The sequence below is a fragment of the Panulirus ornatus genome, chromosome 58 (genome assembly GCF_036320965.1).
Source record: "Panulirus ornatus isolate Po-2019 chromosome 58, ASM3632096v1, whole genome shotgun sequence".
Taxonomy (NCBI): domain Eukaryota; kingdom Metazoa; phylum Arthropoda; class Malacostraca; order Decapoda; family Palinuridae; genus Panulirus; species Panulirus ornatus.
In genome coordinates this window covers 26,992,851-27,008,635 of record NC_092281.1, presented here as the reverse complement: position 1 = coordinate 27,008,635, position 15,785 = coordinate 26,992,851, and the positions used below count along the sequence as shown (strand labels likewise).

At 41.3% G+C, this 15,785-nt stretch overlaps 1 protein-coding gene across 2 annotated transcripts in view; it reads left to right on the top strand.

Moving 5' to 3' along the window:
- sno (strawberry notch) overlaps positions 1–15,785 on the top strand; it is a 468,152-nt gene that overhangs the window by 10,092 nt on the left and 442,275 nt on the right. Inside the window, exon 2 of one of the 2 annotated variants that reach the window (XM_071695603.1) lies at positions 11,726–11,749. The exons of the other annotated variant lie outside the window; for it this stretch is intronic. Coding sequence (XP_071551704.1) covers positions 11,726–11,749 — 24 coding nt within the window. The remainder of the gene's footprint in view (positions 1–11,725; positions 11,750–15,785) is intronic. 2 annotated transcript variants of the gene reach the window in all.

Sequence of the window (15,785 nt, the reverse complement as noted above, 5' to 3'; positions counted from 1 at the left end):
CAACTATGGAGACATCACACTCCCCTGCCACAAACCGACATTCACTGAGAACCAATCACTTTCCTCTCTTCCTACTCATACACATGCCTTACATCCTTGATAAAAACTTTTCACTGCTTCTAACAACTTACCTTCCACACCATATATTCTTAATACCTTCCACAGAGAATCTCTATCAGCTCTAATCGTATGCCTTCTCCAGATCCATAAATGCTACATACAAATCCATTTGCTTTTCTGAGTATTTCTCACATACATTCTTCAAAGCAAGCACCTGATCCCCACATCCTGCTCCACTTCTGAAACCACACTGTTCTTCTCCAATCTGATGCTCTGTACATGCTTTCACCCTTTCAGTCAATACCCTCCCATATAATTTCTCAGGAATACTTAACAAACTTATACTTTTTTAATTTGAGCACTCACTTTTATCCCCTTTGCCTTTGTACAGTGGCACTATGCAAGCATTCCGCCAATCCTCAGGCACCTCACCATCCATGAGTCATACATATGTTAAATAACCTTACCAACCAGTCACCAACACAGTCACTCCCTTTTTTAATAAATGCCACTGCAGTACCATCCAAACGCACTCCCTTGCCAGCTTTCATCTTGCGCAAAGCTTTTACTACCTCTTCTCTGTTTACCAAATCGTTCCCCCTAACCCTCTCACTTTCCACACCACCTTGACCAAAACACCCTATCTCTGCCACTCTATCCTCCATCACATTCAACAAACCTTCAAAATACACTCTTCATCTCCTTCTCACATCACCACTACTTGTTATCACCTCCCCATTAGCCCCCTTCACTGATGTTCCCATTTGTTCCCTTGTCTTACGCACTTTATATACCTCCTTCCAAAACATCTTTTTATTCTCCCTAAGATTTGATGTGTGTGTGTGTGTGTGTGTGTGTATGTATGTATGTATGTATGTATATACGTATGTATGTATGTATGTATGTATGTATGTATTTGAGTATTTGAGTGGATGGGCCATTATTCGTCTGTTTCCTGGCTCTCCCTCGCTGATGTGGGAAATGGCGATTAAGTATGATAAATGAACTGAATAATATATACGTAATATATATCGAGGATGTAAGGCATGTGTACGTGTAGGAAGAGAGGAAAGTGATTGGTTCTCAGTGAATGTAGGTTTGCGGCAGGGGTGTGTGATGTCTCCATGGTTGTTTAATTTGTTTATGGATGGGGTTGTTAGGGAGGTAAATGCGAGAGTTTTGGAAAGAGGGGCAAGTATGAAGTCTGTTGGGGATGAGAGAGCTTGGGAAGTGAGTCAGTTGTTGTTCGCTGATGATACAGCGCTGGTGGCTGATTCATGTGAGAAACTGCAGAAGCTGGTGACTGAGTTTGGAAAAGTGTGTGGAAGAAGAAAGTTAAGAGTAAATGAATAAGAGCAAGGTTATTAGGTACAGTAGGGTTGAGGGTCAAGTCAATTGGGAGGTGAGTTTGAATGGAGAAAAACTGGAGGAAGTGAAGTGTTTTAGATATCTGGGAGTGGATCTGGCAGCGGATGGAACCATGGAAGCGGAAGTGGATCATAGGGTGGGGGAGGGGGCGAAAATCCTGGGGGCCTTGAAGAATGTGTGGAAGTTGAGAACATTATCTCGGAAAGCAAAAATGGATATGTTTGAAGGAATAGTGGTTCCAACAATGTTGTATGGTTGCGAGGCGTGGGCTATGGATAGAGTTGTGCGCAGGAGGATGGATGTGCTGGAAATGAGATGTTTGAGGACAATGTGTGGTGTGAGGTGGTTTGATCGAGTGAGTAACGTAAGGGTAAGAGAGATGTGTGGAAATAAAAAGAGCGTGGTTGAGAGAGCAGAAGAGGGTGTTTTGAAGTGGTTTGGGCACATGGAGAGGATGAGTGAGGAAAGATTGACCAAGAGGATATATGTGTCGGAGGTGGAGGGAACAAGGAGAAGAGGGAGACCAAATTGGAGGTTGAAAGATGGAGTGAAAAAGATTTTGTGTGATCGGGGCCTGAACATGCAGGAGGGTGAAAGGAGGGCAAGGAATAGAGTGAATTGGAGCGATGTGGTATACCGGGGTTGACGTGCTGTCAGTGGATTGAAGCAGGGCATGTGAAGCGTCTGGGGTAAACCATGGAAAGCTGTGTAGGTATGTATATTTGCGTGTGTGGACGTATGTATATACATGTGTATGGGGGGGGTTGGGCCATTTCTTTCGTCTGTTTCCTTGCGCTATCTCGCAAACGCGGGAGACAGCGACAAGGTATAATAATAATAATAATAATAATAATAATAATAATAATAATATAAACATATACATATATACTGTAGAGGTGCATGAAGGAAAAGATGATAACATAAAAGATTCCTTTCATTTCCCCCACTCACAATCGCTGCCCCCTGTGTTAGAGAGTTAGCTCCTGGAGACAGACGAAGAAAGGCCATATCCGCTCACATCCATATACGAGCTGTCATGTGTAGTGCTGCTAAACCATAGATCCCTATCCACAACCAGGTCCCACAAACCTTTCCATGGTTTACCGCGGATGTTTCATATGCCCTGCTTCAGTCCATTGATAGCATGTTGAATCTAGTGTACCACTTCATTCCTATTTCACTTTATTCTGCACACACTTTTCACCCTCCTGTATGTTCAGGCTCCAGTTACTTAAAAAAAAAGTTTCTCCATCCTTCCATCTCCATTTTGGTCTCCTTGTTCTTGCTCCCTCCACTTCTAACACATATACCTTTTTTGTCAACCTTTTTCTCACTTATTGCCTCCTTGTGTCCAGACCATTTCAACGTGCCCTCTTCTACTTTCTCAGCCACACTCTTTTTATTTCCACACATCTCTCTGTCCTTTCATTACTCAATCAAACCACCTCACACCACATATTTGCCTCAAACATTTCACTTTCAACATATCCATTATCTTCCGCTCAACCCTATCTATAGCCCATGCCTCACAACCATATAGTATTTTTGGAACTACTATTCCTTCAAACATGGCCATTTTTGCCCTGCTAGTTAATGTTTTCTCCTTTCACACATTCTTATTTTTTCCCAGAATCTTTGCCCCCTCCCCCAATCAACGACTCACTTCTGCTTCCATGGTTCTATTCGCTTCCAAGTCCACTCTCAGATATGTAACATACTTTACATCCTCCAATTTTTGTCCATTCAAACTTGCATCCAAGGTAACTTGTTCCTCAACCTTCTGAATCTAATAACCTTGCTGTGTTCACATTTACTCTCAACTTTCTCCTTTCACACACTCTTCCAAACTCAGTCACCAACTCCTGCAGTTTCTCATTTAAATCAGCCACCAGTGTTGTATCCATGAATAACATGACTCACTTCCCAGGCCCTCTTATCCCCAACAAACACCATTCTTGCCCCTCTCTCATCCATAAACAAATAAACAAATTAACAATCATGGTGACATCACACACCCTTTCCCCAGGGTAACCTTCACTATGAACCATTCACTCTCCGTTCTTCCTACTCGTGCACATCTTACACCCTTGATGAAAACTTCTCTGATTCTAGTATCTTGCCTCCTACACCACATATTCTTAAGACCATCCACAAAGCATCTCTGTCAAGCCTGTTGTATACCTTCTCCAGATCCATAAATGCCACATACAGATTCATCTGTTTTCCTAAGTACTTCTAACACACATTCTTCAAAGCAAACACCTGATCCACAAATCCTTTACCATTTCTGAAGCCACGCTGTTCCTCATCAAATGGATGTTTTGTATATACCTTCACCCTCTCAGTCAGTACCTTCCCATACAACTTCTGTCCTTTGAATGATCACGTTTATCCCCTTTGCCATTATACAGTGGAACTATACATGCATTTTGCCAATCCTCAGGCACTTCTTGATCCAAACATACACTGAATTTCCTCACTAACCAATCTATAATACAGTTACCCCATTTCTGAATAATTTCAGCTGAAATATCATCCACAAGTGCTGCCTTGCTAGATTTCATATTTCACAAAACTTTCATCACTTCTTCCGTCTTCACCAGAGCATTCTTCATGACTCTTACTTCACATACCATCACAACCAAAATACCCTACATCTGCCATTCTATCAACAAACTTATTTAACAGTCCTTCAAAATACTCCATCTCTTATTCACTCAATCGGTACCTGTTATCACTTCCCCCTTTTGCCCCATTCACTGATGTTCCCATATGTTCTCTTGTCTTTGCACATTATTGACCTCCTTCCAAAACATCCTTTAATTCTCCCTAAAGTTTATCTTAGCTAAAGTTTAATGTTGCTCCCTCACTCCAACTCTCATTTTCCATCTTTTTAATCCCTGCACCTTCCTCTTGACCTCCTGATGCTTTCTCTTATACATCCAATCATTCGCAATCCTTCCCTGTAAGTACCACCCAGACACCTCTCTTCTCTCTTTCCCTATCAACTTTACTCTTCACTCCGCCACTCACTACCCTTTCTAATCTGCCCTCCTCCCACCTTTCACATGCTACATGCATCTCTTGCACATGCCATCATTGCTTCCCTAATAACCTCCCATTTCTCACCCGCTCCCCTCACTTTATTTTCTCTCACCTTTTGCCTCTCTTCGCTCAGTCGGTGCTCCTTTCCAGGCCCATTTGCTCACACCACTTTCTTCTCCTTGATTTGGTTTCCTCTTTTTTAAACTCTTTACAAATCTTCACCCTCCTCTTCACAAGATAGTGATCATACATCCTGTCAGCTGCCCCTCTCAGCTCATTTACAATCCAAAAATTACTCTTTTACACATCTATCAATTAATACGTAATCTGATAATGCCCATTGACCTTCTTTCCTACTCACATACTTTTACTTAGGCATATCTTTCTTTTTGAGCCAGTTATTCCCAGTCTCCAATCCTTTTTCAGCAAACATCTCCACAAGCTCTTCACCGTTTCCATTCGTAACACTGAGTACTTCATGCGCACTAATTATACCCTCAGCTGCTACTTTACTTACCTTTGCATTTCAGTCACCCATCTTGGACCAAAACTCCTGACAAATTCACTCAGCTGCTTCCAAAACACTTGCCCCTCATGATTTTCCTTCTCATTGCCAGGTGCATAAACACCCATGTCTCACCATCCACCTTCAGTTTTACCCTCATCAATCTAGAATTTTCTTCCTTGCAATCATTTACACACTCCTATAGTAAATGCTTCAGTAGTTGTGCTACTCTTTCCATAGATCTTGTCCTCTCACCAACTGCTGACTGTACTCATAAGACATTTTCAATCCATGCCTCCCCTTTACCATTGAGCTTCGTTTCACTCAGTCAGAACATCTAGGTTTCTTTCCTCAAACATCCTGCTTATCTGTCTCTCCTCTCTTCTCATCTTGGTCACATCCAAATACATTCGTACACCCCAGTCTGAGCGTTTAAGGAGGATGAGCACTCTCCGCTTGGCTCCTTCTGTTTCCCCTTTTCGAATTTGAAATACAAGAAGGGGGGGTTTCCAGTCCCCTGCTCCCACCCCCTTTATTTGCCTTCTACCACAAGCAGGGAATACTGAGGTAGAATTCTTTCTTTATATATATGAATTTTTTCTTGTTTGCCCTTTCCCACATTAGAGAAGTTGTAGCATGAAGAGATGAATAAAAGGCCTCGTTTGCTCACATCCATTATTCTCTAGTTGTCATGTGTAATTCACCAAAATCATAGCCTCCTAACGAAAACCAGGCCCACGCACAAACCTTTCTGTAGTTTTCTCCTAGCTACTTCACATCCCCTCATTCAGTTCATTGACATCATGTTGCACCCTGTATACCACAGTACTCCAGACCTTTTCAGCACAACCTCTTTGGCTATCTCAAAAATTTTTTCACTCCATTGTTCCATCTCCAATTGGATCTCCTTGTTCTTTTTGTTCCATCCACTTCTGACACTTATACCCGCTTTGTCAACCTTTTCTCGCTTGTTCTCTCCATATGTCCAGACCACTTCAGCACACCCTCATTAGCTCTCACAACCACACTTTTGATTACTACATCTCTCTCTTGCCCTTTTATTACTTACTCGATTATACCTCCTCATACCACATATTGTCCTTCAGCATATTATTTCCAAGATACCCACCCTTCACTGCTCAGTCTCCTATATAGCCCTTGCCTTGCATTCATATGATAATATTGGGATTACTATACCTTCAAAATTGACCATTTTTTCCCTCCCAGGTAGCCATCCTTCTTCCCACACATTCTTCAGTGCTCTCAGAACCTTCACTCTCTTACCCACCCTGTGACTGACTTTTGCTTCCATAGCTCCATTTGCTGCCCTGTCCACTTCCAGGTATCCAAGACACTTCACTTCCTTTGATTTTTCTCCATTCAGTTTCACACTCCAACTAACCTGTCCCTCAATTTCTTCTTTCTCCTAAATTTATCACATTTCTCACTTAAATCTGCCATTAGTGCTGTATCACCAGCAAACAACAACTGACTCACCACCCCCATGAAGATTGCATACCTATTCCTTTTTCCAAGACTTTGCATTCACCTCCCTCACCAACCCATCCATAAACATTAAACAGCCATGGTGACATCTCACACCCTTGCTGTAGACCCACTTTCTCTTGAAACCACTTATCCTCCTCTACCCACTTGCACACATTCCTCACTCTGGTGAGGAATGATGTATGATACCTTGTGTATCATACATACATTGAAAATCTTAACTAATCAACAACACAGTCTCCCCCTTTCTTAAGAAACTTAGAAGCAGTACTATGCCACTTTATATCTTATGCAAAGCTTTCACTGAGAGTATGGGAGGGTGTGACAGAGCATGGATGGAATGGATCAAAAATAGTATGGGTGAAAGGAAAGATTGGAATTGTGTAGTATGCATTGATATGTATATGTGCCTGTGAATGTGAAGACTGTGCGAGGTATGGCTAAAATGAAGCATTTTGGAGAAACTCTAAAGACTGCATAGATGGTTTTTAGAGGGAGAGAAGGAGAAACTCTAAAGACTGCATAGATGGTTTTGAGAAGGAGAGAAAGGTGGTTATGGTGGGTGATATGAATGCAAAGGTTGGATGTGATGAAATTGGGGAAATGGTGAATGGGGAGCGCCTAAAGTAAATGAGAATGGGAGTTATCTTGTGATTGTATGTGCTGTGAAGGGATTGTTGCTTGCAAGCACTTTTTTTCAGCACAAGATGATCCACAGGTATACATGGATAAGAAATGATGGATGAGAACAAAAGTTTTTTTTCACATTGTGGCAGTGGATGAAAGGTTGAGGAAGGCTGTGCTAGAAGCTAGAATTGTGTTCCTTTATTCAGAGGAAAAGGTGCTAAGGATGTCTTTAGCAATTATATGGGGAAAAGTCTTAAGTAAACCAGGAAAAGTGTATGCGAAAGTGTTGATTGATAGAATTATGGAAGTTACTGAATACAGAAAAAGTGAGGAGCAAAGGGGTTTTAGGAAAGTTAGGGGATGTGTGGATCAGATTTTTGTGGTGAAAATGACTGTGCAGAATGATGTAGCTAAAGGTAAGAAGCTGTCTACAGTTTTTATGGATTTGGAGAAAGCTTATGACAGATTTGATTGAAATTGTGAAAAAGTATCTAGCAAAGAGTAAGAAGCTGTGTACAGTTTTTATGAATTTGGAGAAAGCTTGACAGATTTGAGTGAAATGTTTTATGGTATTTGTTAAAGACATATGGTGAATGGGGACACTTGTTGGATTATGTGGAAGCCTTCTATAGAGTAGCAAATTCATGTGTAAGAGTTGATAGAGAGTGTGGGTGTGAAGCAGAGCTGTGTGATGTCACCAGGGCTTTTTAGAATATATACGGGTGGAGTAATAATAAAGGTGTAAGAAAACAGGGGAAAGATGGTGCACAGATAGAGTGTGGTGGTGAGGTATGATGGCTAGTGACAAAGCTGTTTGCAGATGATACCTTTCTGTTTGCAAAGGCGTAAGTGTCTTTTTGATGTTTGTAAAAGTAGGCATTTGAAGGTAAATCTGAGTGAAGATAAGGTTATAGTATATGAAAGGAATCAGTGACAATATAGATTTTGCAAAACTCTGTAGCAAAAGAAGAAAGTGTTCTAACAGTATTATAGATATGGGGGGGGGGGGGAAGACTGGAAGAGATGAGAGAATTTAAATATTTAGGAGCTATCTTGGGTAAGTTTGGTGAGATGGAAGGTGAAATAAGGGAGAGAGCAGTAAGTGGTTGAAGAGTCACTGGGTCCTGTAATAGAATGATGAAGGGTAGAAATGTAAGTATGGAAGTGAAGAAAGGATTAAGGGACAGCTTATTCCTCTCAACCCTTATCTATGCCATTGAAACATGGACATGGAAAGAGTCTCAAAGATCAAGAATCCCATCTATTTATATCTCTGATGCCTGTTCCCTTTAGGAGCTCCCATCAAGGTGTGGTCTCAGCAAAAGGATCTCCACTTATTGCTGTTCTTACATGCCTCCCTTGTATACACCATTCCACATATTCTTCCACCAGTTCTCTCCCTCCAAGATTCCTTAACTATTTATCCATGTCACAGGTGGTCTTTCTCTCACACCAACCATTCCAATGACTTTTCTACCCTGTATTGCTCTCTCCTGTATCCCAAACTTACCCAAGACAGCTCCTAAGTACTTAAACTCTCTCACTTCTTCCTGTCTTTCTCCCCCTTATCCAAAGCACAATTTAATACATTTTCTTCTTTCACTCTGTTTGGTTTTACAATATCTATACTTTCACTCTGTTACCTTTGAAACACCATTACTTTACTTTTGCTTGTATTTACCTTCAATTGCCTACACTTACACACATAAAACACACTCACAACCTTGTGCAACTTCTCTATAGGCTTAGCAAACAACACAGTATTATCCGTGAACAGGGTTGCTGCTACCCACCATATCTCACTGCCACACTCGATCTCTGCATCCCTTTACTCTAGTTTTATCACTCCATCCATTTCCGGCTGTGGATATGAGCTCTTTGAGAGAAGCTTGTGGTATGACTAGATGAAATGAAAAAAGAAATGAAGGGATGTATGAGAGATGCTTTATGGCAGGGAATGTAGAGGGAATGAATTGTGGAGTGGTAGAGTAGGTGAAACATAATACCTTGAAGTGGGTTAAGCATGTGGAAAGAATGCAAGACCGGTAGTTTACAAGGAGAGTGTATGATAGTACAATTAAAGAGGTTGGTGTGAGAGGAAGACAACTTTTGACAAGGGGAAATAGAGTTGGAGAGTACTGGAGGGAAGAAAATGGTGGAAAATTTTTTGGAATGATTTATACATGGGAGGCACGTAAGGACAGGGATGAATGGAGACTCTTGCTATGGCCATCCCCTTGATGAGAGTTTCTGGAGGGAATGGGTGTCAGAGATATAAAAAGATAGATAGATAGGTTCACCACCTCTTCTCTTTTCACTAAACCACTTGCCTTGTTACTTTAGCTTCATGCTGTGTATCTACATATGCTACCCTATCATCTAACAAATTTCAAAAACATGTACCTCCCAAAGTCAGACACCCTACATGTGCTACCCTGTCATTAAACACATGTAACAGTCCTTTTGAGTACTCACTTAATCTCCTCTTTATGTCATCACTGCTTGTTATGACATACATTTGCCTCCATCACAGATTCTCCCATTTGTTATCTTTTTTTTTTTTCCATACTATTAAACTCCTACTAAAACATTTTATTCTCCCTTAAGTTTGCTGTTACTAAAAGCATTTTATCCTCCCTTAAGTTTGCTGTTACTTATTCACCCCAACTTGTGTTTCCTCTCGTTTTCATCCTTTGCACCTTCTTGTGGATGAGAGAGCTTGGGAAGTGAATCAGTTGTTGTTCGCTGATGATAGAGTGCTAGTGGCTGATTCGTGTGAGAAACTGCAGAAGCTGGTGACTGAGTTGGTAAAGTGTGTGAAAGAAGAAAGCTGAAAGTAAATGTGGATAAAAGCAAGCTTATTAGGTACAGTAGGGTTGAGGGACAAGTCAATTGGGAGGTAAGTTTGAATGGAGAAAAACTGGAGGAAGTGAAGTGTTTTAGATATCTGGGAGTGGATTTGGCAGCGGATGGAACCATGGAAGCGGAAGTGAATCATAAGGTGGGGGAGGGGGCGAAAGTTCTGGGAGCCTTGAAGAACGTGTGGAAGACGAGAACATTATCTTGGAAAGCAAAAATGGGTATGTTTGAAGGAATAGTGGTTCCAACAATGTTATATGGTTGCGAGGCATGGGCTATAGATAGAGTTGTGTGGAGGAGGGTGGATGTGCTGGAAATGAGATGTTTGAGGACAATATGTGGTGTGAGGTGGTTTGATCGAGTAAGTAATAATAGGGTAAGAGAGATGTGTGGTAATAAAAAGAGTGTGGTTGAGAGAGCAGAGGAGGGTGTTTTGAAATGGTTTGGTCACATGGAGAGAATGAGTGAGGAAAGATTGACCAAGAGGATATGTGTGTCAGAGGTGGAGGGAACGAGGAGAAGTGGGAGACCAAATTGGAGGTGGAAAGGTGGAGTGAAAAAGATTTTGAGTGATCGGGGCCTGAACAAGCAGGAGGGTGAAAGGTTTGCAAGGAATAGAGTGAATTGGAACGATGTGGTATACCGGGGTCGACGTGCTGTCAATGGATTGAACCAGGGCATGTGAAGCGTCTGGGGTAAACCATGGAAAGTTGTGTGGGGCCTGGATGTGGAAAGGGAGCTGTGGTATCAGTGCATTATACATGACAGCTAGAGACTGAGTGTGAATGAATGTGGCTTTTGTTGTCTTTTCCTAGCGCTACCTCATGCACATGCGGGGGAGGGGGTTGTTATTTCATGTGTGGCGGGGTGGTGATGGGAATGAATAAAGGCAGACACTATGAATTATGTACATGTGTATATATGTCTGTGTATGTATATATATGTATACGTTGAGATGTATAGGTATGTATATTTGAGTGTGTGGACGTGTATGTATACACATGTGTATGTGGGTGGGTTGGGCCATTCTTATATCTGTTTCCTTGTGCTACCTCACTAACGCGGGAGACAGCGACAAAGTAAAATAAAAAAATTAGGTAGTGGTGATATATGGTTCTGCCCTGTGGACTTGGCTGGATTCCAGAATGCTGCAGTAGTCCCATAAAGACAGAAGGCACTCCTGAAGCAGGAAATGCATAAACACACACACACATGCACCTTATAACAATCATATACCTATTCATTTACCAGCCATTGGGGGAGATTGAACAACTGGGTTAACTATGGGCTGACAACTGCACCCAGGATTCAAACCTAGAAAGCTCTCTACTTGAAATCATAATTATCAAAACTAACCACTACACTTCGGAAGCTTGTTCCAGTTTGATCAGTTACATGTTTCTAGTCTCCAAACTGTCCAGCAGTATATTTTTGGTATTTTTCTTGTCTTTGTTCTTCACTGTCTTTATTGAACTCTATTGCCAAGGCAACCATCTTTCATTCTTGATACTATATGTCTGATGCAAACAGTTGGCCCATTCTTTACTTAGTGATAGCTAAAGCAACATGCAGAATAACTGAACCACTGTTTTCATTGTGTTTTGATATTATATCTACTTTCATTTCTGTTCCGAATTTGGTAATCTGAATTATTTTATTCAGTACTAAAGTATTGAAATCTGATGTAAAGGGTTTGTCCATACTTGAATGATGGTGAATATCAATGAAAATAATGTAGTAATTTTTATTTACAAGGCTTCAAAAGGAAAGGAAAGAGATGTAAGTACTACTTTATTTATCTTGTTTTCATTTAGTTTGTTTCATATAGTTTGTTCATATATATCTCATGACTCCACACTGAAAGGATCATGTTGTTACCGTGGGATCCTTTTTCTAGGGCTCCGGCAACCTGAGGCTGCATTAGGTTCTGTAGCAGAGACAGGTGGATTCCTTTGAAGTAACATATTCTTTAAGAGATTGTACTTTTTGTCATCTGTTTGATGACAGCTTTGCCAAAGGCGATTTTTCACATGTAATATAACCTCAAACAGGTGAAGTCCAGTACCACCCATGAATATTTGTTATAATGCTGAACATCTTAAGAAATAATCCAGGTAGCACCCAGGATCTCTCTACAGATGCTTGTGCAGAACAAGTCTGAGATAATTCTAATAAGGGAATGTGTGGACTTATTTGGAGTGAGAAATTCTTTTACTTCCAGTAACACAGCCTGTGCAAAGGTGAGTTTTTCACTTGTGGTGGAAGAGTAAAAACTGAAGGAGAGGATTTCCAGCCCCCCATCCCAACCCATTTTAGTCGCCTTCCAAGACACACAGGGAATACATGGGAAGTATTCTTTCTCTCCTATTCTTAGGCACAGCTCACCCATGGATCTATACATGCCTATGGGTTTCAGCGTATACATACATATACATATCCCTGGGGATAGGGGAGAAAGAATGCTTCCCACGTATTCCCTGCATGTCGTAAAAGGCGATTAAAAAGGGAGGGAGCGGGGGCTGAAAATCCTCCCCTCCCATTTATAATTTTCCAAAAGAAGGAATGGAGAGGTAGGCCAAGTGAGGATATACCCTTTAAGGCACACTTCTCTGTTCTTAACGCTGCCTTGCTAATGTGGGATAACGCAAATATATATTTTATTCAGCTGCCAAATCCATTCCCAGATATCCAAAACATTTCACTTCCTCCAGTTTTTCTCCATTCAAACTTATCTCCCAATTGACTTGTCCCTCAACCCTACTGTACCTAATAACCTTGCTCTTATTCACATTAACTCTCAACTTTCTTCTTTCACACACTTTACCAAACTCAGTCACCAGCTTCTGCAGTTTCTCACACGAATCAGCCACCAGCGCTATATCATCAGCGAACAACAACTAACTCACTTCCCAAGCTTTCTCATCCACAACAGACTGCATACATGCCCCTCTTTCCAAAACTCTTGCATTCACCTCCCTAACAACCCCATCCATAAACAAATTAAACAGCCATTGAGACGTCACACACTCCTGCCGCAAACCTACATTGACTGAGAACCAATCACTTTCCTTTCTTCCTACACATACACATGTCTTACATCCTCGATGAAAACTTTTCATTTCTTTTAACAACTTGCTTCCCACACCATATATTCTTAATATGTTCCACAGAGCATCTCTATCAACTCTTATCATATGCCTTCTCCAGATCCATAAATGCTTCATACAAATCCATTTGCCATTCTAAGTATTTCTCACACACATTCTTTAAAGCAAACACCTGATCCACACATCCTCTACAACTTCTGAAACCACACTACTCTTTCCCAGTCTGATGCTCTGTACATACCTTCACCCTCTCAATCAATACCCTCCCATATAATTTCCCAGGAATACTCAACAAACTTATACCTCTGTAATTTGAGCACTCACTTTTATCCCCTTTGCCTTTGTACAATGGCAATATGCAAGCATTCCGCCAATCCTCAGGCACCTCACCGTGATTCATACATACATTAAATAACCTTACCAACCAATCAACAATACAGTCACCCCCTTTTTGATAAATTCCATTGCAATAGCATCCAAACCCACTGCCTTGCTGGCTTTCATCTTCCGCAAAGCTTTTACTACCTCTTCTCTTTACCAAATCATTCTCCCTAACCCTCTCACTTTGCACACCACCGCGACCAAAACACCCTATATCTGCCCCTCTGTCATCAAACATTCAACAATCCTTCAAAATACTCACTCCATCTCCTTCTCACATCACCACTACTTGTTATCACTTCCCCATTAGCCCCCTTCACCGAAGTTCCCATTTATTCCCTTGTCTTACGCACTTTATTTACCTCCTTCCAGAACATCTTTTTATTCTCCCTAAAATGTAATGATACTCTCTCACCCCAACTCTCATTTGCTCTCTTTTTCACCTCTTGCACCTTTCTCGACCTCCTGCCTCTTTCTGTTATACATCTCCCAGTCATTTGCATTTTTTCCCTGCAAAAATCGTCCAAATGCCTCTCTCTTCTCTTTCACTAATAATCTTACTTCTTCACCATACCACTCACTACCTTTTCTATTCTGTCCACCTCCCACGCTTTTTATGCCACAAGCATCTTTTGCGCAAGCCATCACTGCTTCCCTAAATACATCCCATTCCTCCCCCACTCCCCTTACGTCCTTTGTTCTCACCTTTTTCCATTCTGTACTCAGTCTTTCCTGGTACTTTTTCACATAAGTCTCCTTCCCAAGCTCACTTACTCTCACCACTCTCTTCATCCCAACATTCTCTCTTTTTTTTCTGAAAACCTTTACAAATCTTCACCTTTGCCTCCACAAGATAATGATCCGACATCCCTCCAGTTGCACCTCTCAGCACATTAACATCCAAAAGTCTCTCTTTTGCCTGCCTATCAGTTAACACATAATCCAATAATGCTCTCTGGCCATCTCTCCTACTTACATACGTATACTTATGTATTACATATCTCTCTTTTTAAACCAGGTATTCCCAATCACCCGTCCTTTTTCAGCACATAAATCTACAAGCTCTTCACCATTTTCATTTACAACACTGAACACCCCATGTACTCCAATTTTTCCCTCAACTGCCACATTATTCATTTTTGCATTCAAATCACCCATCACTATAACCCGGTCTCGTGCATCAAAACTACTATCACGCTCACTCAGCTGCTCCCAAAACACTTGCCTCTCATGATCTTTCTTCTCATGCTCAGGTGCATATGCACCAATAATCACCCATCTTTCTCCATCCACTTTCAGTTTTACCCATATCAATGTAGAGCTTACTTTCTTACACTCTGTCACATACTCCCACCACTCCTGTTTCAGTAGTGCTACTCCTTCCCTTGCTCTTGTCCTCTCACAAACCCCTGACTTTACTCCCAAGACATTCCCAAACCACTCTTCCCCTTTACCCATGAGCTTCGTTTCACTCAGAGCCAAAACATCCACGTTCCTTTCCTCGAACATACTACCTATCTTTCCTTTTTTCTCGTCTTGGTTACATCCACACACATTTAGACACCCCAATATATATATATATATATATATATATATATATATATATATATATATATATATATATATATATATATATATATATGTGTGTGTGTGTGTATGTATACATGCACAGACATATACATATATATATACACATGTTCATAATTCATACTTGCTCTATATATATTTTTTTTTTTTTGCTTTGTCGCTGTCTCCCGCGTTTGCGAGGTAGCGCAAGGAAACAGACGAAAGAAATGGCCCAACCCACCCCCATACACATGTATATACATACGTCCACACACGCAAATATACATACCTACACAGCTTTCCATGGTTTACCCCAGACGCTTCACATGCCTTGATTCAATCCACTGACAGCACGTCAACCCCGGTATACCACATCGCTCCAATTCACTCTATTCCTTGCCCTCCTTTCACCCTCCTGCATGTTCAGGCCCCGATCACACAAAATCTTTTTCACTCCATCTTTCCACCTCCAATTTGATCTCCCTCTTCTCCTCGTTCCCTCCACCTCCGACACTTATATTCTCTTGGTCAATCTTTCCTCACTTATTCTCTCCATGTGCCCGAACCATTTCAAAACACCCTCTTCTGCTCTCTCAACCACACTCTTTTTATTTCCACACATCTCTCTTACCCTTACGTTACTTACTCGATCAAACCACCTCACACCACACATTGTCCTCAAACATCTCATTTTCAGCACATCCATCCTCCTGCGCACAACTCTATCCATAGCCCACGCCTCGCAACCATACAACATTGTT